Source organism: Erithacus rubecula (assembly GCF_903797595.1).
Source record: "Erithacus rubecula genome assembly, chromosome: 9".
Taxonomy (NCBI): Eukaryota; Metazoa; Chordata; class Aves; order Passeriformes; family Muscicapidae; genus Erithacus; species Erithacus rubecula.
Window position 1 is genome coordinate 20,681,262 of NC_136660.1, and position 24,815 is coordinate 20,706,076.

At 39.1% G+C, this 24,815-nt stretch overlaps 1 protein-coding gene across 1 annotated transcript in view; it reads right to left on the bottom strand.

The window, feature by feature from the left end:
* Positions 1-13,295, bottom strand: part of KNDC1 (kinase non-catalytic C-lobe domain containing 1) — a 56,145-nt gene extending 42,850 nt beyond the window's left edge. The window contains exons 1-3 of the mRNA XM_079312913.1: positions 12,993-13,295; positions 8,347-8,545; positions 5,131-5,189 (exon numbers count right to left, since the gene is read on the bottom strand). Of these exons, the coding sequence (XP_079169039.1) occupies positions 5,131-5,189; positions 8,347-8,545; positions 12,993-13,103 (369 nt within the window). The 5' untranslated portion in view covers positions 13,104-13,295. The remainder of the gene's footprint in view (positions 1-5,130; positions 5,190-8,346; positions 8,546-12,992) is intronic.
* Positions 13,296-24,815: the final 11,520 nt, after the last annotated feature.

Here is a 24,815-nt window from a genome sequence, read left to right on the forward strand (position 1 = left end):
ATATACACACACTCACATACCCTGAACCTTTCTTTATCTATTCTGCAGAACACTGCTTCATTTGACACTTCAACCTGTGCATTTATATGTACACAAAATATTTGTATGTATGCTGCATTTATCATTCCAACTGCCTTGTCACATCTCATAGGAATAAACTTTATGAATCTAAATAATTTAGTATTCAAAACCAATGTAATAACACATTATTTTGTATCTTTTCTACTTGCAACCGTTCTACCACTTCATGTACATTTGTTTATTTTTAAGGTTCCTGAAACAACTTGGGACTTTTCTTAATATAATATAAATCAACTACAGCCCACTGAGAACTGCAAGTTGACAGTCATGACATTCCAACAAAGACAGTGACAGCATTCAGCCTTTTCCAGTTGTGATTCTCTCACAGGTGAGAGATCAGCACACCCCACTGCTGTCCTGATAGATAAAAGCAAGAACAGTCCTAGATGAGAAAAAGAGGCAGTGTGAATCTCCCCTTCTCTAACCCATATTTCCTCCTTTTCTTCAAGGTAGCCTTTTACTCTCTATCACATTTTCAGTTCTTTTAATTTCTGAAGGTTTTAATCCTGCCATACCGTGAGACTTCTGAACTACTGCATCTTGTCACCTCTAAATAATGAAATGTCATTAGCAGAAGTATTATCCAATCTCTTTTAGATAGAAAAAAAATAGACAAGAGTGAAAATTCACTGATTTCTATTACAAAGGTTCACCAGAACAAGCAAAACTGAATAGCCACATTATTAAAAGATTATAAATGCAATCTCACACATGGTGGACATTGGTTCTTCATCTCACTGAAGGCTCATATCTTAGAAATGTGGTGTTTCACATCAATGAACCTCTGTGTGAGACTCAATGGCAGTTTTGTGATGCAGACAAATAGCTATTTGAAACTGGTTTGAGACAGCTAATGTTTTTAACCTGAGGCAATCTTGTATTGTAGTGACAGAAGTAAGGCTATTAATGAACCCAACAATATTTAACTATTCATGTTGAGCCTCTCATTGGTCAAATTTCACAAGTCTACCACTGTACTGCTCAGGGCTAGAAAATGAAATAGGAACCATTTTCATCAGGAAAAAGGCTAAAGTTCTTCCTATTTAGAAGCCAAAATCAGGGCTTTTAAAAGAAGCCTAAATACATACTTTTGCATCTCAGTCTCTTCCTGTCCTTCAAGAACAGAAAAATTCACATTATTTGCAGTTCTCTACAGTACGATGACTAGAAAATTATGAAATTAGATGCTAATCTTCATAGTCCAGATGTCTCTAACTTCTAACTCAAGATTCAGTGAGAACAAAGACATGGTCAATATTTGCAACAGCAAATTCAGGTACAATTTCCACCTTAGAGGAAAAGCAGAAACTGAGATCTTTCCATCAATGCAGGCAAGTGACAGCTTCAGTCATCTGAAAACTTACTGAGCACAGTTACATCACAATCCTGCATCTGCATTAAGAAGTGCAAATGATAATAAGTGTACTGTACAGAAAATCATCTTTTCCTGGCAGTTACAGTATGGATCATAATTCTAAAGTGTAACTCCTATTCTCTCTCTCTTTTCAGTACCAATTCGTAACAGTACATTTACTAGAGCACAATAGTAATAGAAGTCTGTAAGGAGAGCACAGTTAGAGGAAAAAAAATAACAGGAGATTTTCTGTTTTAGTTCAGTGCTGTCCTAGAGCCCAGCAGTACCTGCTTAGCTGCCTTTCTGCCCTTCTACTGCAACCATGCAAACACCTGGAAGAGGAGAACATACCAGAACTGGCCTTCTCAATTGCACTCCAAACACTTAGCAACACTGACTTCAAGGTCTCTTCAGATGTTCAGAAACTGCAATCCTTCCTCCAGGTCCACAGGATCAGTGACAGCACTGAAGTCACCATGGAAAGTTCAGTTGCACTTAACTGTTGGTATCACAAGGCCCTTTCACATCTAATTTCTTTATAACCATATTTCTCTCTAAAAAGTCTATTTTATTCCTGATACTGAAAGGCTAATTTTCACCTTCCAACTCTCAACAGTAATTGAAGCTGGTGCTATTATTCATACTTTACAAATGGAGAGCAGATCAGGAATGGTGGCACAAGTCTGAAACCAACCACATGAAATCAATTCAGTCTTGTGCATTGTCATTTGGACAAAGCTTTAGATCTCTTGCTATATGAAATTCCAACTAGAAACTGACATCTTTAATAGTGCTGTTTCAGACACCAGGACAGAATGCATTTCAATTTGTTTCCTGTCTCTATTACCCTTGTGTGCATGTGAGTGCCAGCTAAGTTTAGCAACTAATTAGGCTGGAGTCACAATACTGTTAGAGGTCTGGATCAGTAATTCACCAAGCAGGAAACAAAAGATCTCTTGTTGAAATAACTGCAGCTTTAATTAAAGGGTTTTCTAAAAAATAGTTTAAAGACAAAGAAGTCATCCACTAACCATACAAACCTCATTGTGTGCATCCATTTTAGAAGCCACAAAATAGGTTGCACTCAAATCAAGCAAAACCTCTGGCTGACATAACTATTTTAAATCAGCTGAGCTTTGACACTGGAGAAACAGCTGTCAAAGATCATCCTGAACATAATCAGTAGTTCCAAACTTCATATTGAAATCAAACAGTTTCAATACAAACATTACTTGCCATTGTTCTAAACAAAGCAGACCAAGTAGCTGCAAAAACACTCCAACAAAGAACCACCAAGTCAAGTCATCAGCAAGAAAGGAGCAAGCAGTAATAGAAGAGACTTGACAGCCCTGTAAAAAAGGCAGCTTATTATAATCAAAGAACTTCATAATACTAAGAGAGCACAACAGGCCAGGAGACACATAAAAAGCACTACTATTCTGCTATTGCAACAGCAAAAGGTTACAACAGGGCTAAGAGGATAGATAAAAGTCTCAATACCTTTGGAAAAGAGAAGAACTTGAAGTACTAACACCAAGAAGAGAATGGCCAACTTGGAAAGGCTACAATATTATAAAACCCTTGCAACAAGTACATAAGCATTAACCCATTGCATATCTTGGAAACTGCAAAAATAAAAACAAGCAGAGACCAGCATGAAATCCTCGACAGAAGTTGGTCTGGTACTCAAGCACTTAAATTCAACCAAACTCTACACATGCTAAGAGGTAAAGCTTTGAGAGTTCCACAAATAGTCTGAATCCCATAGATGTCTGACCAAATGTACACAAATCCCAGAGTAAAACAATACATTTCTGCCTTAATTCAGGGGAAAGCCCTTGCTTTTCAGTCTCGTGTATTGCTCTAGGGTGGTCAGGGAGAAACAGCTGAGGCAACAGAACACTATTGTAGCACTGCTCTCCCTGCTTTGGAAGGCTTCCCAACTTGCTAGATAATGAAACAGCAGCAACATACAGATATCAGTGCACTCAGCCCTTACCCCACTGCACAAGAGACAAGGCAGAGCATGTCAACTTCCTTCCACACAAATGTGTGCCTTCATGTATCTTCACTGACCTTTGCAAAAGGAGTAAAAGGGTCAATGTTCAGAGCCACTCCTGACTCAAACAGCTTTCACTGACTGTTTAATTGATTGTGCTGTGCTTGGTATTGGGATTCACTGGGGCTTAACAGGCTTGTACAAGCTGTTGAAACGAGTTAAAAAACAATCTGTACACAGATGTGTTTTATCCAAAAGGAATACCATGGCCTTGTCTATCAGATGGAACAAAAATTTCAGGTCACTTAGTATTACTAGAGTCTTCCCAAATTCCTATTTCACCTTGTTTCATCTCCTTGGTCTTTGAACCTCTTTCAGAGCAACTATTTACTTTATGCAGACAAGTTCAGCAACTTCTAGACAAGGAAAAAGGGTTGGGGGAGATCAGCTGACCAAAGGAGCAAATAATTCCACAAAACTTTTAAGTGTTTCTCTCTCAGGTCTTGGAAACTTGTTTAGGGATGAAGAACATATTCATGTAAAATCTTAAGTCCATCTTCAGAAGCACAACAAAAAGAAGCAAACAAAAACCAGTCAGATTTGGGTCTCATCTTCCTCAATGATATGTGAATATTAAGGCTTCTACAGTCACCAAGTTTACAGGCAATGCAGGCCACCTCCTAACAATTCTTGTCCACAAAAAAAGATCCTGACAAACCATCACGTGGGTGAGGAGGAGGGTGAGCACAGAATCACTAGAGCTCTAGGTCTCTGTAGATACATTAGTAAAGCATAGCAACAACTGATATTTTGCCTCTTTAACCTTCAAAGACTGCACTATTTCATATTCTAATCTACCACCCTTCCTGCCTTGTCATTCTCATTTAACATGTGGTGTTTCACACTTCTGAGGTTCACTTCTCCTCCTCCTCCTCCTTCCCACCTCCCCCCATCAAGAAACACAGAGAGCTATAAACATGAGACTATGAAGGCTATAACTACAAAAAGCAAAAGACACTTGTACTGAACTATAAAGATGATTTTTAATATACCTTGAATTAAAGGTGTTGCTAATTACAGCATTTGAATTATCTAAGAATACATGCCAGAAAAAACAGTGTATTAAGAAAAAGCATATTAAGCAAGCAAGTGCTCCTGCAGCATGCAATGAGATGGTTGACTTGGGAGGTTAATGAATTAGTATAAACAATTTAAATCTAATTCAATTTAACAATGTAGACCATTTGTGCATTGCAAAGCAACAGATAGCAATCTGTTTCTTCATTAAATCAAAGATAAAATTGCTGATTACCCTTCCCTGAATTATTTTATTGAAGAGGATAGCAAACAAATTTTATATTTAGTCATAAAAGTTCATGGCTAGTCCCCAAACATGCCAATGTAACGAGTGAAGGATACCAGTGAACATAATATAGGCCAGCTGTGGTTTAGCACAACACATTATTCAGCCAAAATAGATTCTCACATTTTAACAGTTAGTGAATACTGAAAATTAATATCGCATTTAAAATTTACTTTTTATTTTCACAAAACATATCTAAACAGCACCATTTATTGCTCACAATCTTCAGAAGTTCTAAAATTATATACTGAGAATGCTGAGCATTTGGTATTGCCAGAGGTACTAAAACTATTTACCTCCCCCTCTACTTTTCAGATAAATTTATCAACTTGCCTCAAAAGTGTTACCGGTGATATCAAATTCTGGTGGAACAAAGGCACCTTCTGGATCATCTTTGAAAACAAAAGGAAACAAGCCAGATTAGAAATTAGTAGTCTTGTTTAAAAAAACTACAAATCAACTTGATGATACAAATTTCATTATACATTTTTATCTGATACAAAAGAAACTTTGTATATAGCAGTATTTTGGTTCACTCTAAACCAATGTACAAAGAACTTGTTATCCATGTTTCTAGTGCTGGAAGTAAAATAAAGTGCTGCTTCCAAACTTTCTCCAAGAAGGTATCATAATTTCCCTACTAAGAAACAAGACAGATTAAACATCCACAAAAATACATTTAACATATCTAACCACTTCTTGCCTTCAGTTATCACCTAAGCTGGTGTGGCTCAGCTGTGGCTTACAGGTTTGATTGATTAACTGGACACTTCCATTCACTATTTTCCACTAGACACCTGGGTGATAAGGGTTCAAGCAGCAAAGTCAGTCTGAACAGCTAATTGCCTCTTCATCTACAGGCTGGCTTAGAACTCTGACCCTTCTGCTTAGTTTGTTTTACTTATGATAAAAGAGTAGAGGAAGCAAATTCCCCACACATGTGCTGCTGAGCAGAGAACTGAGCTACTGCAGCAGCCAATTCTGAGTGAGGAGGTGGAAAAAATGAAACATCTTACAACAGACTGATGCTGTTTCTGCATCCAAGCAGGTAACAGTATCACACTGCACTTAAATCACATGAACCCAGTAAAGAACATCAAGGAATTAAACAGGAGCATAACTAAAAAAAATCTACTCTCCACATACATATCCAACTCACCTAATCTATCCTTCTGGGAAGTCAGGATGATTGAGAGGATTTACAGGCAAAAAAGTGTGTTTCCCTTCTCAACAAGAAGAAAAAAACAGTATGTTCAGAGGCACAGAGTCATAACTTTAGCTTTAACAGAATTACTGTGCCTGTACTTTAGAAGTGATATGCAAAGATTTTATTAAACCCAGTTACATGGCAGAGACTACTAGAGAGGACTTTTTTACAGATTCACACGTGTCAGCTACATGGCATGGCTGACTAGCCAGATGACAGTAACTGATTTACAGCTCCTTAGGACATTCCCAAATGTACTTTCCTACTGAAAAAGAGGGTTATGCAATTAATTTTGCATTCCTTACCCACCACCATATTTTTTCCTGATTTTGAGGGTGGGCAGAGGAAGCAGAAGGGGAAAGGAACTAATGGACAGATGTTTAAACAATTTAAAGGCTGTACAAGTATTTAACTTATCACTGGTAGAGCTCACTGTATTCTTTAAATATAATGTTTACAATGGGAGTTTATAAGATCTGAAGAAACAAGAAGGTATCAGACCCCTTGGCAGAATATCCTATTGAATGTTTGTCACTTTAGCACCACAGAACCTGCAGGAAGCAGAACTTGCTGCTAAAGCAGAGATGACTGGCTGTTCATTTTCTCTCACTGGAAAGCAAATCCAGAGGTTACCATTTTCTTCTGAAAGAATAAATCCATAGGCAACAGCTGCAGGGAAGCAAAAAGGACAACCTCCTCAAGTGTCTACCTAACAAACTATATTTAAACCAAACAGTAACAAAATCTGAGATAAAGAGCCAAAGACACAGTGTAATGTGAGAGTAGTAGAACATAGGCATAACTTCCTTTCATTCCTATGGAAAACACACTTTTCTTTAACAAGAACTAATGGAAAGTCTTTTCCTTAGAGACTAACATGCCTTCAGGGAACTAAATCTTTATACATTTTCTTCGCACAGGAATTTGTTATCCCACATTTTAAGTACTTCAATACAGCATTCCTGGATCAATTGTTTGCCAGCTATTCAATTAGGCTAAAACATTTAAGAAGAAATTGATTTTTCTCTTTCCCAGCTACAAGCAAAGATCTTACTTGAGAGGCATTTTTCATCCACTAGATTTATGCTCTTCAACAAGTCTTTCATATACCCTTGGCTTTTACAAAGCCAGCTTCTTTTTCTTCTTTTAATTTCAAGGTATGACAAGCTCCTTAAAGGAAATTTATTCCACATTATCCTATTAATATGGAACTAGAAGTTGTCTCATGTCTATTTAAGAAATTTAATTAAAAACAAATATCCCAACAATTATGAAGATATATTTTCATCTTTATTAATTTTACTTTATGATATTCCATTTATATGAAATACTATCTTTAATTCTAAAGAGGCAGCAAATCTTCATTTGTTGCAATGTTACCTCATCTCATTTTTATTCTAGTATTTTTTCTAAATACTGTGATCTAGATCTTTGCCTAAAAGAATAAACACTTACCTTGACAGAAATTTAAAAAAAAAAAAAATGAGGTTAAAGAAATCACAACACAAACTTAACTAGTGTGTATCTGAATGGTTCTTGTAGTTACAAGCCAACATAATTTTAAAAGTACCATAGAGTAAGAGGTGTTTGGCTTTCTTTACTCTTCTGTAAAATCATCAGGAGTCTTAAAAGCCATCATGGGAAAGGAACAGCAACCATAACAGGCTTTTTTGTCTAAGCTGTAAAAGTTTATTTTTTTCTAAAGTCAAGCAACTCCCTGCTCATCTGCTATGATGTCTGAACATCTTCCATGCTACTACATATAGGTTTTTAATATATTCAAATTATTTTCTCAGTCAGTCCCAATACTTGGCAAGTTTGAAAATCATTACTTAAAAATTGTAATTTTAATTCAATTGAGACCTTTTTTAAAAGGCATTTGTTTGAGAGAACTTTCCTTTATAATAGCAAATATGAAATAGAATTGCTCCATTTTTTATGGCCACAATCACCAAGACACACTGAATATCAGACATCTCTAGAAATAGAACATACCCATGAAATCAGAAGATCTGTAAGAGGTGAAGGACATGCTTCACCAAGGTAGAGACTTGCACACACAGATACACAATCTGTGTGTTAAAAATGGACATAAAGAAGATTTATCACCTGGAGAAGTCTTAAAATAACTAGGAGGAATTTTCTAAGCAAATTCAGGACAGCCTTTGCTCATCCAGTACAAAACTGAACATGTAGTTTCACATATACATATACACATCCCTTCCCAAATAAGTTTTATTTTAATTTTAAGTCTTAAAAATAGAATGTAATGTTTTACTGCAGTTTCTCACTATGAATTTCCACAGTTCTAAAACAAATGACCTGGAAACACAAATACTCACCACTGAGCTGTTCCATGAAGCATACATTGCCATTGGTGTTAAAAGCCAAAGTGTCAGGAGTGATGCAGAGTGTCTGGAAGATGGCAGAATGGGCAATGCTCTTCAAAGAATGGCAACACTCCAGGCAAATTGCCCAAATATCTTGCTCAGTCAGACAGCTATCCCGCAGCGACAAAATATCAGCAAGGGACACGTTCTCCTGCCAAGATATGAATTAATCAATTACCCTGGATTTCAGGAGACTACTTTCTGTATAATAGATTACATTTGACACAATTGGCTACAAGTAATGTTTCCAGCAAGTTCTCAGACTTTCTAGGACACTGATTAACACCCCAAGAAACACCAAGTGCATGACTTTGCTCTTAACACAGAGATGTTTTAAGAAGCAAAGATATCACAGTATGCCAACATAAAAAAATACTATGGGAGATATGAAGTTACATCAACACTACATGAAAGCAAACAGACCACTTGGAGGTAAAAGCAGAGAGACTAAATGACACATTTTGTTTCACCCATGCCTTTCCAGCTCTCCCAGATGTCTTTATATAAACTATTTTAAAACTCTCTTCACAGCACTTCTCTCTACCATTTGTGATCTGAGAAAAAGTCCCCTTTGGATTAGCCTGTCTTAAGAATGATGCTGTTGTGAAGTTCAGTGGTGTAGACCATTTAATACTTGGATTTAAAACCAAACACTTTGGTTGTCCTAGGCCCCCCCATTACATCCAGAGCTTTTAGTGATCAAATCAGCTCATGGACTTAAGAGTCTAAGTTGCTGTCCTAAACTGCAGTCAGCTTGCATTGACCCTATTATCACAGTAAGGCTGTGAGTTCAGTCCCAAACAAAAGTGTTTCTAATGTGGCTTTCCTGGTGAAGATGTTCAGAAACACTGCTTGGCCCAAATCAACCAGCCTCTCTATGGATATTTTTGGAATACAAACCCAATACATTACCCACGGCTACAGAAGTAAAGTTAAGTTTTCACTAACTTAAAGGAAAACAAACCCAAACAAACAAAACATCAATTCCACCTATAAAGAGAAATAAGGTAACAAAAATGAAAGGTAATCTACAGAGGTTACTTTGTACCAGAGCTATAATTGCTATTAATTACACAGCATTTTCTCATTTATATGTAAGTAATTAAGACTAAATACTATGCTTCTCTGTGATATTAAATATACCCCAAATGGAAGATGTAGAAACACATTGCTTAGCATAGAGAAAAAAGGAAGTATGACATTATCAGCAAAAAAGGATGTGAAGTATCTTACAGCTCAGAAAACTGCTGTGGTTTAAACTTTTAATCCCTTGCAGAAGAGTTATAGATTTCTTTACCTACTCCAGCCCTGGAGAACATCAATGATGTCTGGATTATCATATACAGAAGTTTATTAACATGCCTTCCAGTGAATTAAGCACTGCTTTCATAATATCCTCCAAATAAGAACCAAACCTCAGCCAAAAGTGTATTGTGCTTTTTAGTCTAAAGTACAATGCTCAATAAATAAATATGAGGTAGGAAATAAAGCACACTCATTGCTATTTGGCAAACTTAGCTTCTCTTTTCAATTGTTTTATTTTTCATAGGCACAGCCTAGACATGGATTGATTTACTAATGGCAGCTTAACTCCAGTGCCTTCTAGCACTAATCAAGGATCCTGGTCTCATCATATTCAGTCCTATATAATAATGAACAGCAAAAGATCTCAGCACAAAATCTTATTTTCTCTGTACTGTACTTAGTGTAATTGTATAATGCTGCCATCAGAGTTTGAGGGTAGATAAGGAGGCTTTTCACATCTCCATAGGGAAGCTGTTCCAAGCATGAAGAGCAGCACAGAGGTTCCTCTATCTGCAAACAGAAACACATGGCAAGAAGCTCTCCTACAAACATTAGGCTTTGAGACAGACCAAACAGCAGTGGGATGAGGAGAGGTTGGAAAGAAGAGACTCACTGCCTATTCCATGGCCAGCACAGAGTTTAAAAAAATTGAAGCTCTATGATCAAAACAATGAAAAAGTAATTATTTATAACTCTCCTAGAACCCTTCAGCTAGATGACACAATGGCATTTGCTAAAAGAGAAATAAAAGAATGCTTTACTAATCAAGATGCAAAACTATGAGTTTCATCTGTGGGTACAGACAAAAGAGTCTCAGTTTAGAGTGTGCATGAAACAATTAACCCTGCAATCTTTAAGACAGCCTCAATATCACATTCCAGTCACAATAAGGTCTTGAGAGAACTTCTGAGTTAAGCTTTGAGGCTGAACTCCACTGCAGATAGTAATTATCAGCAATGATATCTACAGCACAAACTTGCAAAACATCTTTGTCTTGTGGTTATTTGGGAAGTAAACAAAAGGTAATGATCTAATGTCAGATAAGCTGTTTATCTTCCTTCCCAGGGATGAGATAGTTATGTCATACAGAAGAAAAAAAAAAAAAAGGAAAAAAGTCCTATGAACGTTCCACAGCTTCCATCAGCAGGGGAAGGCTAGGTGATAATAAAACTAAAAAAAAAAAAAAAAAAGCAAAATACTACCATCACCATATTGCAGGCCTTTCTATTTATTTCCAGTGCTACAGGGCAGTAAGTTACTTGCTTCACAGAAATCACGTATTTCCCAAATGATCACACTTCCCTGACCTCAGTTATTAAAGCTGCTATTGCAGCTAAGCAAGGCCTTTGACAGAGTGAAGCACTCAAAACACTGAGACTTGCATTTGACTAGCTTGTATCCCCAAAGCAACACAGACCAAAAGTTATCACTGTGGAAAAAACATCCTTTTAAAACTGTGACACAGGAGGTTCTGGCAGGCTGAAGCTTCTGGTGAGCAACTGCTTTGGTACTTTGGACCACTGGGAGTTGCTTCATTCAAATGTGGTAAATATCAGATGCTGACGCCTCTTTTTTGTCTCTTTCAGCAAAAGACATTCCTGTCTGGTTTTAATATGGAAGTGTTTAGTTTTAACATTAAGAACTACAAAAAGTAAACCTGTCAGGCAATCGTGCTTAACTGCTCACTTTAGTCTTCAGCTTGCCCATATATTTTCTTCAGCAAGTACAAAAGAGTACAGTAGCATATAATTAAGCAGAGATAATTAAGAGAGCGTAGGAATAAAAAAATTTAATTGTTCACAGACCATTTCTTAAAAATTTTGAAATGGAATATTAAGGACTATGAAATGAAAAAAGTTCTGGTAAAGAGAGGAAATTAAAACACACCCTCATCCTTAGCATTTTCTACTCTTCAGTTCAGGCAGATTCCTGCTTCACACAGTGGCAAAAAAAAAACCACCTGCATCAGACACCAACATCATGCTTTATACTTGATACAATGATGAGAAGATCCGATTCCATGAAATGACTAAGCAGCTCAGAGTTCAGTACAACAGCACTCACAGTCTTCTGACACCTTTTTGCCATGATAATTCACATAAACTTCAAAACAATCTATTCCAGAATCACAGAAAACGTAGCAAATGCCATCCATTACATTCATCAAATCTGAAGAAAAACACTGGGTTGCCTTAGTAAGCTGAGTACTCTTCACAGCAGCTCTTTTTTATTAACTTATCACCAGGTGATAGGTCATACTCATTCTCCCAAGAAAAATACTGAAACTTTCAGTGTTTCTGTAATAACTAAATATATGTGACTTGTGGGATCCCACAATCAAAGCATACAGGTATGAAAAACGGGCCCCATTCCTTCTTGTACAGAAAAGCTGACCCTTAGTCTTCTCCATTCTGAGAAAATACTTTAAATATTTAAGCCAACATATAAAAAACAAGGCCATTATCACCTTCCTCCTAGATTTTGCATGGGCCAGTCTGAGAGGGCCTGAAGTGAACACTAGAGACAGTGGAAGAAGCAAACAGCCAAGACATCGGGTGACTCAGGAAAGCTGAAAGGGGCTTTGCGTTTCAAACTTGCCTTTAACTCCTGATCCAGCATGGACTCCTGACATAGGCAGTCAGAAAGTTAACAAGACTTGGTTTGGAGAATGAGCTGCTCAGATATGGCTCACCAAACCTCTAAAAAGGAAAAAAATCTCCAAACATTTTGCCCCAACGTACACAAGGGGGTAAGAAACACACTTCATGTTAAAAGATATAAAGATGAGCAAGAGCAACAAAAAGCAAGGGCAAAATTTATAATGGAGCCAGACAAATGTGATGACAAGAACAGCTTATTTGGCATAACAACTGAACAAACAGATTTAACAGTTTGGTATTTTTGGGTTTTATTTCCCAGTGTCAAAGGCCTTTTAGCACAGGGCAGCAATATACGGCCGTACAAAAAAAAGTGTTTGACAGCTTCGGGAAACTGCTCTGCCCATGTAGATTTCCCTTGATCGGGTGCGACAAGGACACGTACTTGCCGACTGCAGCATTAACCCGCGGCTACGACAGCAGTGACGAGAGAGCCGCACTCGAGGAGCGTGACTGCGCTGCTGTGTGCGGAGCGCGGGCAGGGCCGGGCGGGGAGCGCGGGGCAGCGGCAGCGGCGGCCGGCGGAGCGCACACGGCGAGCGAGCGGGGCAGGGCCGCGGCCCGGCCGCTCCCGCACCGCCGCCCTACAGGTGAGCGCAAGGGCGGCGGCTCCATCCCCGCACCTGCCTCACTCACCTCATCCTCCAGCAGCGTCGGCAGAGGCTCAAAGTCGTAGCAGTTCACCTCCTCCTCCTCCTCCTCCTCTTCCTCATAAAACACGTCCTCTGCAGCACCAAGGGTCTCCATCCCGCCCGGCGAGGGAGCAGAGGCTTCACCTCCGCAGCCTCCCTGCGCGCTGGGAGCACGGCCCTCGGCCCCCGCCGCGGCTCATCCTCACACCCTCCCGCGGGCTGCCCCCGGCGGCGACCCCCGCGGCGCCGCCCGCCCGCTTTAACCCCCTCCCCTCCCGTGCGGCCCGGGGCGCCCCCGCCCCGCGCTCAGGCCCCGGCCCGGGGCAGCGCTGCCATGGCAACGGCCGCCGCCGCCTGCCCGCGCGGCCTCACTGCGGCGCCGCCCGCCCTCCTGCGGCGCCGCCCGCCCCCGCCGCGCCCCGCGGCCCCGGGAGCCGCCGCGCCCTGGGCAGCCCGGGAATCGCCGCTCTCCGTGCCCCGTGTCCCGGGAGTCACCGCACTCCGTGCCTCGCGGCCCCTCTCCCCGCCGTGGGGTGGCGGTGCCGCGGCCCAGCGCCCCCGCCGCTCCTCAGTGCGAGCCGCGGCCGCCGGGGCCCCTCTGGGCTCTGCGGGCGAACGGGAGCGGCGCGGAGGGAGGGAGGGAGGGAGGGAGGGCCGGTGTCGGGCAGAGGGTGCCCGGTTCCCGGTGCCCGAGGTGGGACCGGCGCTGTGCCGGGCGCTGCCGCCGCCGCCGGTCCCGCCCTGCCTGCCCGAGCCCCCGGGCTCGCGTTACCGCTCTCCAAACCGCTGGATTTACTGCATAAACCAGTGTCCAGAATTGAGACAGGTGGCCAAATATTCGCACGCTCATGGCATAACTCCTGACGCAGATCGAACCATAACAACCACAAACAAAAGCAAGGCGCTGTCGCCAGTTTTATGTTCATTAGCCCAGGCCCATTTTTGCTATCCACAGGGTTTAGGGTGCTTCAAGTAACTTCATTACGACTCTCCTTGAAATCGAGGGTTCGGTATTAAGGATTCCTTCAAAACCACCACGTGCATAAGCCAGTTTTTAATTCAAGTAAACCCCATTGGAAAGCTCAGATTGTTTTGAGTGAACGGGCTGTGGTCTGGGAATGGGAATCAGCATTTGGTAATGGACAAATAACCCCTTGCAGGCGTCTCCTAGTTTAATTTTAAGCCACATCTCAATCTTTTATCTCCATTGTAAAAATATGGTGGATGGAGAGAATAGACTCTTTTCTCCTGTAATTAAATTTTAGAGCTACTGGAAAATAATGGTGCCAATTTCATTATTCTGTTTTCCTCCCTATATATAATTCTATGTCAAAATGAAGTATGTTAATTAATTAATCTGTGCGTAGTACATCAAGCAAAGCAAGAGGGTGGGGGTTTTTTGCATGCAGTATTCTATGGAAAAGATTAATACTCTATTAAAATATGCATTAACAAACACTGTGAAGCAAACAAAGGTACGTTGATTAACTGCGCCATAAAAGTCACCCTGCAGTTGTAAGATTTCTCCCAATTAAATGTTATTTGGATACATTCCACAGTCATGGCTTGCTACTGAGAAAAAAGCCAAACTCAGACAGATTGCAGTCTTTCATATATATACTGTCTTCTTACTAACATTTTTGAACTAAATTGATATGAACAATATATATACTCACAATCTGGTGACTCAGGCTTTTGTGAACAAGTGTTGAAGCATGGGAAACAGTTAGTGGCTGGCTGGTACTTCTGAAGAAAAAGGTCAACATGAATCCAGTAACAGTCATAAAATGTTTCTTAAACTGTTTTTTACCAGCATTTTTGGCAAAACATTTTCCAGCAGCACAATCTGTTGAATCTATAGAATCTAAGAATTCTGGACTTCTGTGGGCTGGACACAAGTGCATTATAAGAAAAACAAAAAATAAAAAGGAAAAGTTTCTTTGGTGCATAAATCAGACATAATATCTACACTTACCCATCAATATATCTTAGACAGCACTCCATTGCAATCATTGCTTGAGCATTCACAAATATTTCTGAAAGAAGATTGTTTAAGGTAAACCTGTGGAAGCTGTACAGAATTTCACATGCTACTTTTGAAAGGGTCGATATTTTTTGTTGACTAAGAAATCCCCTTTCTATCAATTGAGTGATAGGGCATTTCCCTGTGAGGTTAGCAGGCTCGGGTTCAGACACCTACCCTGCTTTATTTGGGCCTGCATTATTTATTTATTGAATCTAGGCTTAGGTAGATTTTGTCAGAATAAGTACCTGACTGACTGTCTCCAGGTGATTCATGATGCTTCAGACCTATCTCATGGTTGCTCTGGTTAACTTATCTGCTGTACTGAAGAGCTGTTTATATGAAGTGGAATATGTACTAAATGGAAAACAAAATGCAACAAACACAGCATTGCTCTGTAAACAAAAATTTGCAGTGGACTTAGCCTTATTATAAATGCCATGATGGGCAGGACAGAACAGTCCCTGGAACTGACATGGTTTGATATACTTTTCCCAGAAAAATTGCTATGCTGAGCCTTTGCTCTCATCAATAACGTTGTTTTGCTTTCCTCACAGCTGAGGCAACTGTCACAAAAAGCATTGCAACTTGTTTGATACATTCACGTGGCAATTCTCAGGCTAGAATGCTCATCAATTTCTGCAATTAGTCATCACCCACAGGAATTGTTGGACATGCAACACTACACGGTTCAGCATTATAAAAAATCCCACATGTAGATGAAAGTATCAGTTTGTCTGGAGTCATATTTTCCATTCTTTTATTCCATGATAGTGCTTAAGTGTAATTTCCTAGGAGGTTTTTATTGGTAGGCATTTTTGAAAGGTGTTTTAATGGATATATGTCTGTGGAAATTTACTTCTGAATCTGATCTTGACTGAATATGCAGGTGAGTATCGTATTAAACAGAAATACATAGAAGACAAATCTGGTTCTCATAGGTGAGAGTTCTCAAAAGGCAGACATAAAAATATTACATAATAATCTAGAGCTGGAAAAGAAATAAGGAATTTTAGCATACATTGAATGAATATGCTGTGATTTGTTAATTGTTTTGTTAAAGGATATTTGGGACAGGTTTTACTGTGAAAGTACCAGAGAGATTTTCACTTACCTATGATCAGGTTTTGAATATGAACTGAGATATTTTTAATAACACCAGGAATCACAATTATTAGAGATTTTGACTTCTTAATACTAGATTAGAGATGGAAAGCTAAGTAAAGGCGAACTCCAGATATAGTGTAGATATTATACATGAGAAAACTCTTCAACAAAAAGTCATTAAATGAACGTGGAGCTTTGTGATTTAGAGTGTATGATCACAGACAATGTGGAGGGAATGGATCAAACAGACCTGATTTTAGTCCTCCTGGTTTTAGCCTGCTCCCCTTAAGCTGTATCAAATTTATAGGAAATGTATTAGAGTTAAATAAGTCTTTAATTTTCACCTAAGAAGCATTTGCAGCAAAGCAGCTGGCTTATTTCTGTCTCGGACAGCAGCTGATAGCAGATGTCCAGAGAAGAGTGCAGGGACAAGGTAGTAACACATGATGTTCCCAGAACCTCCAGTGTCACAGTTCAGATAGTCCCTAAGGCAGTGGTAGAGTCTACTGGTTCAAGAGACACTGGATTATTTTTCTTTAATGAATTTGTTCATTCACTTTTGAGTCTGAATGGGTTTACTATCTACCACATCCTATTACAAAATTCCTCTGCTGACCCACACATAAAGTAAATTCTTTGTTTCATATGAGCCCCCAAACATCTCATAGTTGAAAAGGTGATGGATAGATTCTTTATTTGTCATCTTTCTAACATTTATGATACTCTAGAGTTTTCATCTTTTCAGGTTGAAAGGCCCTGCTCTAGTTGTTAATTTGAGTAGAATAGAAACTATTCCATAACCTTGATCATGCTGAAGCAGTATTTTTTCTAATTGTGTCATTATGTAATTAAAAAATTGTGAAAAAGGGAGAGGGGAAAGGAGGAAGGAATGGAGGGAGGGAGGGAGGGAGGGAGGGAAGGAAGGAAGGAAGGAAGGAAGGAAGGAAGGAAGGAAGGAAGGAAGGAAGGAAGGAAGGAAGGAAGGAAGGAAGGAAGGAAGGAAGGAAGGAAGGAAGGAAGGAAGGAAGGAAGGAAGGAAGGAAGGAAGGAAGGAAGGAAGGAAGGAAGGAAGGAAGGAAGGAAGGAAGGAAGGAAGGAAGGAAGGAAGGAAGGAAGGAAGGAAGGAAGGAAGGAAGGAAGGAAGGAAGGAAGGAAGGAAGGAAGGAAGGAAGGAAGGAAGGAAGGAAGGAAGGAAGGAAGGAAGGAAGGGACTTTTTGCAAATATAGGAATGACCTGCAAAATAAAAGGAAGTATTTCTTTTAGCTGTGATTTATTGATTTAGTTATGAGTTGCGTGCCTTTTACCTTCCAGTACTTGCATTCATGGGATAGCATAAAAAATAATTCAGTGGGCACTGGCTGTAGAAAATGCATTCCTGAGAATTTAGGAAGTGACTGCCAGCTCCCCTGTCTCTGGAACATAATCTAAATACAGGCTACACAAGAAAGGAAATTATATAGAGTACTCCTGTTACACCACTTTGAGCCACTGGAGATGTCTTTCATGTTCTTTTGTAGGTTTTCCCTTCTCATTATAGCACTTTGGTTGTTCTTTTTAATAGATTATATAATCATAATTGACTATTATAATTTGGAGTACCAGCCTTGTAGATGAAAGGTACACATTTGTTACACTATAATTAGATTGTACATTCTCCTTTTAAGAGTTTTTGTTTAATGGCTATTTGCCTGAAGGTTCTCATTTTAATTTAGCTTGGGTGAAACTGAGGGAACTGAAGGATTGCTGTATAAAGAATTGAGATTTTTGTGTGTGTATCCTTTTCAATTGTTTGAGCTTTGTTAATCAGAGATCTCTTTATTGCCATGGGTTTTAATACTTTCACAGTCTGTGAAACTACCATTCTTCCTTTAGCAGTTATTTGGATTTCAAGACAGAGACAAGCTTTCTACCAGTTGCCAATTGCTGCTGCCTTTGTGGCAGCAGTGAGAAAGCATTGCAATAAAAAGCAAATTGTGTTGCTGCTACTGAAAAACCCGAAAGAATTCCAAGGTAAGGAACTACAATTTTCAAGCTGGCCCCATTATTGCTATGACTCATAGAGGAATCTAACTCTGCTTGCCTGAAGTGGTAGGTTAGTTTGTATTCCAGGTACTTCTGAATCTTACAAAGGCAATAGTGTGAGTTAGCCATGCATTCATGAGGAAGATCAGAAAATTACTGCATAGAGTGCTCTATGGGGAAATCCATATAGAGGCCTACTCTTTTCAGGGGGTTGAATGGTAGAAGACTTTACCTCAGTCATGAAGCAGAGGCTTCAGTCATTATAGACACCTGCCACTTCATTCTTTTCAAAGAAATAATCCAACTCCACCTGCTCCTACATGTTAGGAGCTTCTTAATTTCCAGCCTTTACTTACGTTCATTCACTTTTGCCTCAACATTGTCTTTTATTTTGTAATCTCAGTTCTATTTCTTTACTGATTACCACTTTATGTATATATCTGTTCTGTTGCCTTTTAACTTTTTCATCTTTTCCTAACATTCCTAACAAGTGCATTTTCTTAGATCCCCATTCTGGTAGTGATTGCTTTTCTACTACACTACACTTTTGTTGTGTTTATAATACTGATAAAACTTAATTTCATAATTTCTTTAGGTGCTTAGGAGATCTGATATTTTCATCTTCTATCTCTCCCCTTGATGTATTTCTTTAGGTATGTGTCTTTTTTCATCTTCATAATTTCTCACATGTCCACTGTCTAAAGACTTTGATTTCACTGCATCTTTGAATTCATTTGTTCTCATATGAAAGATGATAAAAGGATTCTTGACCCTTCTCCTCCTCAGGACATAATTCAACCATCTAATACATTTTCAAATGAGCTGCAGCAGCATCTCCAATTCCTGTATTCTTTTCACATGAACTCTACTAGGTGGCACTCCAGTCACAGAGAGCTCCCATTAGAAGCTACCTTAGAATAATGTGCTTTGCAATACAGCATCTCCACTTTGTCATTCTTTAAATATCCTATGCTGTTGCAGTTGGATATCACCCTCCTCTACCAGCTGAAATGCAGAGATAGACTGCAGAAGTAAAGAACATAATTTGGCCCAAATGGAAGTCAAAGCAAAGCTGTCATGGCATAATTTCCTTTGAAGAGAACTCATTGATATGCAAGATCAAAGACTGGAATTGTTTTTATTTGTATGCAAATGGGCAAATAACCTAGTAGTCAACCGATATGCAGACACACCTTTTTATTTTTCACCCCTGGAAGATTAGGACTAGAGGAAATACGTGTCCAGAGTAAATTTCATGCTAAGTCTGTATGTGGGAATTTCCAAGTTGTTGTCTCATTAATTCAATTAAATCATTAGGTTGGTCATAGGCAGTATCTATCCAGAAATATACATGTGTGTGTTTACACACATGGAAAGACTGATAATGGGATTCTTCCTATTGTTATCACTCTGAAGTGTTACATGACTTCCTTTATCTTACAATAAGCTTGCATTGCAACATAGAGTCCACTTTGCTTGCACTTGGTAAAGTGAGGCATAATGAAAATAACTTCCAGCATTACTCAGGAGTCTCATACCAAATGGAAATTTAAATCATAAACCTTGAAAGCTAAATTTATATATTAATTGCAAAACATTCTGCAATTGATTTTGAACAGCTTTAGTTTTGACATTATAATATTGTCTTCATATCACAATATTGTCTTCGTAACACCTATTGGTCCCCTTGCTCTTTTAATTCATTTTAGTGGTGTTCATTTGAAGACACAAGAAAAAGTTGCACAGAAGATAATTTTAAAAGAAAACGTGCACAATGGAATTTAATATAGTGCCTGTGGCAATTTCACATTGGAAAAAAGATACAGTGTAGTACCAAACATCCTTCAGAGACACATCTCATAATGATTAACTAAATCTTAAATTTGTATGAAAGAAACAAAAATTAACTAAGTGCATGCCACATTCTAACCCTGAGACTGCTTATATTTTGACATTTGGCTATTTCCTTAAGCTTCCCTCTAGAGATTCATGAGATAATTATCAGTTGCTCATAAGGGAAAAGAGAACATAAACAGGACAAAGTAGTGTCCCATCTATAGGGCAGTGAATCAAACTGAATTGTTTAAATTATTCTTGAAGTTAATAAGCCCATCCTGAAGACTAATGTCTCCAAAACAATCACTTGGTGTCTCCAGCAGCTGATACACAATCCACAGGTGTCTGTGTTCTACTCCTTTCCCCAAAGACATGACCATGGCTGTCCTGGAATCTTTCTCAATAAAACATAAAGACAAACTAGAACATAGATAACACTTTCTGCTAGGGACAGAGGCAATATACAATATTTACAATTCAATCTTTTTGATTTGCTGTGGCTGCTTGTGTCCAGTGAGAATTAGCTACTGTGTTTCACACTTGGGTCAAGGCAGTTCTTTCTTTCTGATGCTGAATTGGAAAGGCATTAAGATATTCCACTTGTGCAAGACACAACAACACAAATCTCCTGGGAGCATACCAGGTGCTGTTCTCCATATTCCTTACGGTCCCTCCAAAATAAAAGCTAATCCAGCAACCTGTTCTCCATCCTTACCTTAGGGACAAAACTGTTGTCCATGGAAGCCCAGGGGCTGCAGTGCTTCACTGTGAAGTACCCAGGAGCTGAGATCAGACTGTTCTTGGCAGAGAGCCCCATGTTATGTTACTCTGTGCCAGAGCTGATTAGAATGAGTCTGATCCCAATCAATTTCAGATCACAATGCTGAACTGCCGAGCCCTTCATTAGGTAACAAAGAGAGTCAGAGAAACTTTCAAAGGTACAGATCGTCCAATAAAGTCACTTGACCTCAGAACAGCCGAGGTTTTTTACATACAAACTGAGGCAAATCTCATACAGGGTATCAGAAAATATTTGTTGAAGAACACAGCAGGAGCCATACTGATGATATTAAAAATGCAAATTTAATTTCCAAAATAGTTCTAGAGAGACTTTTGTTTTTCACATAGCACAACCGAAAAGGAAAAGGGCATTTGCTAAGGGTGACCTCTGCTAAGATAGCTTTCAAATGCTGTCAGTAGGGTATGCTCCTGGCAGATGGAAAAACTAGTCCTTAATGCAGGCCTGCTTTGGGTTTGAACCCTGATGCCAGAAACAGCTGAATGCCCTTTTTACATTCTGAGAAAAAATCCCAACACTTCTATTTCCAGTCACCCTAAATTAAGACTCTTTTTCTAGCTTCTCAACTCAGCTATTGTAGCAAAAAAAAAAAAAAAAAAAATTTACTACCAAATCTCAATTTTGTGACTGCTGTCTAGAGAATTTGCTGATGGATACATTAGTAATATCTATGTGTTGGCCCACTGGGGTCTCCTATATACTGGGAAATGCTCCTCTGAGGAGAAACACTTGACACCCAGAATCTAGCCATAAAATTTATAAGAGATCTCATGAGGAGAAAGGAGAAAATATCCCCCCCAACCTTCAAATGATGCAGACCCTGAAGGATTGCTATGCTCTCTGGTTTACATGATTGTAGATTTTTAGACTTTTTAAGAACTAATTCCAGGGCAGAGGTGACTGATTTGCAAATACTCTTAAAGACATGAACATTAGCTGTATATTAGTAGAGCTCAAAATAGAGTTTAATGAGCCAGAAAGAATGATAAATTGCTGAGTTCAGCTAAAAGAGTATAGTAGCTACAGCAAGAATGTGTTTGAAGCATTTGTCATTAATTAGGTATCGTCAGTTACCTCCTCAATGAAGGCAAAGCCATCCTGGGCATCATAAAATCCATGAACTGCAGTCTATGTCTCCAGAACTTGATAATCCAAATTAATCAACTGGGCAAAACTCTCTTCCAAACCATCAGAGCTATTGATTCATCTGAATCTATAACATGTTATTAAATTTTCATTCTTACTAAAGATAGTTGATTTATATTAAGGAGAAAAAAGGAAAAGATTGTGTATAGCAAGCAGTTAGGTAGAAGAATATCCAATGAAGAAAGTCTTTAGCAGACAGGGAGAAGCAGAAAGCATACAAGGTAGTGCTTCCATCCAGTATTGCATAGAATATATTCATATTCATTGATTTAATGAAATCATTGGTGTCTGAATGAACACACCTTTCAAGAGGCAGGAAAGAGCCAGTTACTTGTCTCTCAGAGGCAATACACCCTAATTTTCATATGCCTCATAAGGACAGGTGAATTATTTAAATTCAACTTATTGAAACAAATCCCTACAATTTGTAGGAGCATAGCCAGGAAAAATGGTTAAAATAAACAAAAAAAAGTTCACCTGCATGCAACATTCCCTAGTCAGACTTCCCTAATTGTAGTCACTTCTTTTTACTTCATGGAATAGAGTGAAAACTCTTCTTATCATGACTTCTCTCTGAATACCCTCTTAAGACCTCTTCCAGATGTAAAAGTACAAAACTAGAATCACTTACATATTCAATATAACAAATTCCAGTTGCTGTAATGCACCTGAACTTTTCTAGGTCCCCCAGACATCAGTAGCTGTCAGAGTGGCCCAGTGGAATGGCTTTTTTTCTTGCTTTGTGCAAAAGGCTGTCTGCTCATGACCAGAGGATGTGGCCTCCAGGAATGTTCTCTTGAAGTCAGAATTTCTGTGGGACTGCTCTGACCAGTGTGAAGCCAAAGGACTGGACATTTTGTTTGGTGTGAAGGAGAGCCTTCAGGTGGTCCAGAACCAACACAGGAACATCCAAGCCATCAAGTATTCCAGTGGCTTATTGTCCTAGGCTCAGGGTGGAACAGGGTAAAAGCCAGCAGCTTTGGTGTGCCAGTTCCCCTTGGCTGTGCCAGTCACACCTGGGCTGCAGCTGACAACCTGGCACAGGGGCTCCATTAATCAAGAGAGGTTATGTAACAAGCACACAATTCCAGGTAGAAAAATTCAAATGTATCTGCACACAAAACCCTCATTGTCCAGTCCAGTCACTTCTGCTCTGCACCAGCTGCTTTTGTGAACGGTTTTTCAGCTTATGCTCAAAGGTATCTGTCCTTGATCATTTAATCAGTATTTAAAGCTCTGTGATGTTATTGATCCCACTCATGCCTCAACATGTGTTTCCAATGGAAAACCCAGCAGAGAGGAAAAGTGCAGAATACCTTTTGATTGTCTGCAAGAAGAAAAAGATGCATTTTTCTCCTCTGTGATTTTACAGTTTGTTGTATAATAGCAATAATCTCTTTTGCTTTCATATACTTGCAATAAATGGCTTTTCAGATCGATGAAATGTCGGAGCTTCACTTTAGCTATTAATCATTCTTAGTATCATTTTATTGCTCCATATATTACAAATAAGAGAAATTATTCCTTGAACCTACCCAGATAGCTGAGGACTTCAAATTTCAAACCTAACTCTGAGAGACAGATTCATTGATGGAAATCCCTGTGTTGTCTCTTAGATGAGTAAGTAATAATAACAGCACTATGCCTTCCACCTGCAGGTTTCAACCCCCACTATACAATGCATTAAGGAATAATGAACCTTGCTTCTCTGTTTGAAGGAGGGGAGAAGGTGAGTTTGTGGGTAAGAAATATCTGTGAAAATCTCTCACCATTTCTTTTCTCATTATCTGAGAAAGCATTATTTGTAACCTGGCAGAGCTTGTAATACCTGCTCTTGATGCTCCTTGGGAGCCAATCCTCTGGCTGCAGCTACAGAACATGCACTGACTGCCCTGGGAGAGAAGCAGTGTTGCTGTTCCCCATCAACATCAGCAAGACTGGAGTGAAACAAACATTCACCCTTGTAACAAACTTGCTCCATATGTTTCCTAATTTGACCAGTTTTCAATCCCTCTCTTTCCTCCCTGTCCTCTTTGTGCCTAGGGTCTAATCATGGCTTTTTGGGTAATCATGGAATAAAAATGGACAGTGACCTCAAAGGAATGAAATTCCCTAAAAGTTCAGTTTGGGAAAATATGTTCTAATCCTGAGAATAAGAGTATTTACCTTTCACAAAGAAAGAATTACCATGAGCTTGAGCACAGTGTGTTATTCTCTTCTATTAGAGTCTTCTGCATTGACATATATCTGCCTCTTGGATGCTTTGATCATCTATCATCCTTTATTGCAATAAAAATACAGAACCTATTTCTCAGGTCAGAGAAATTCCATATTTGTTTACTCAGGTGATGACATCATTATAATTTCTTTGTGTCCACATGTGATTTACCAAATCTAGTAAGAACAGTCTCAGTGACTGGTTGGGGTTTTTGTTTGATGGTTTGACAACTAAAGGACAGACTTCAATTTCTTCTGCCATGTCTACTCTCTAGGTATTATATTTTCCAGTGTTGCATTATCTTCAACATTGCATTATGGTTCTAAAACTTTATCTAGGTTACTACCTCAATACCCTTAATACAAAAAAGAGTTTATTTTACTGTTTTCTGCAATTTAATAATAATCCATCCTGCTGAGCCTAACTCTGCAGGCAAAATAGTTCCATACTATTAGTGACAGCAATTTTGTGTTATTGTAAAACACAGTTGCAACAGGCAGTATGTGAAAAGAACACCAGGAAAAGCCTACTTTAAAACTTCCCTGTTTCCAACAAATCCCTTATTGTATTGCATTTCCACTAGCCTTAAATGAGACATTCTGCCACCCTCTAAATTACCTATGTCTTAAAAGTGCCTTTGTATTCTATGGATTGCTTCCCTTTGAATATTAGGAA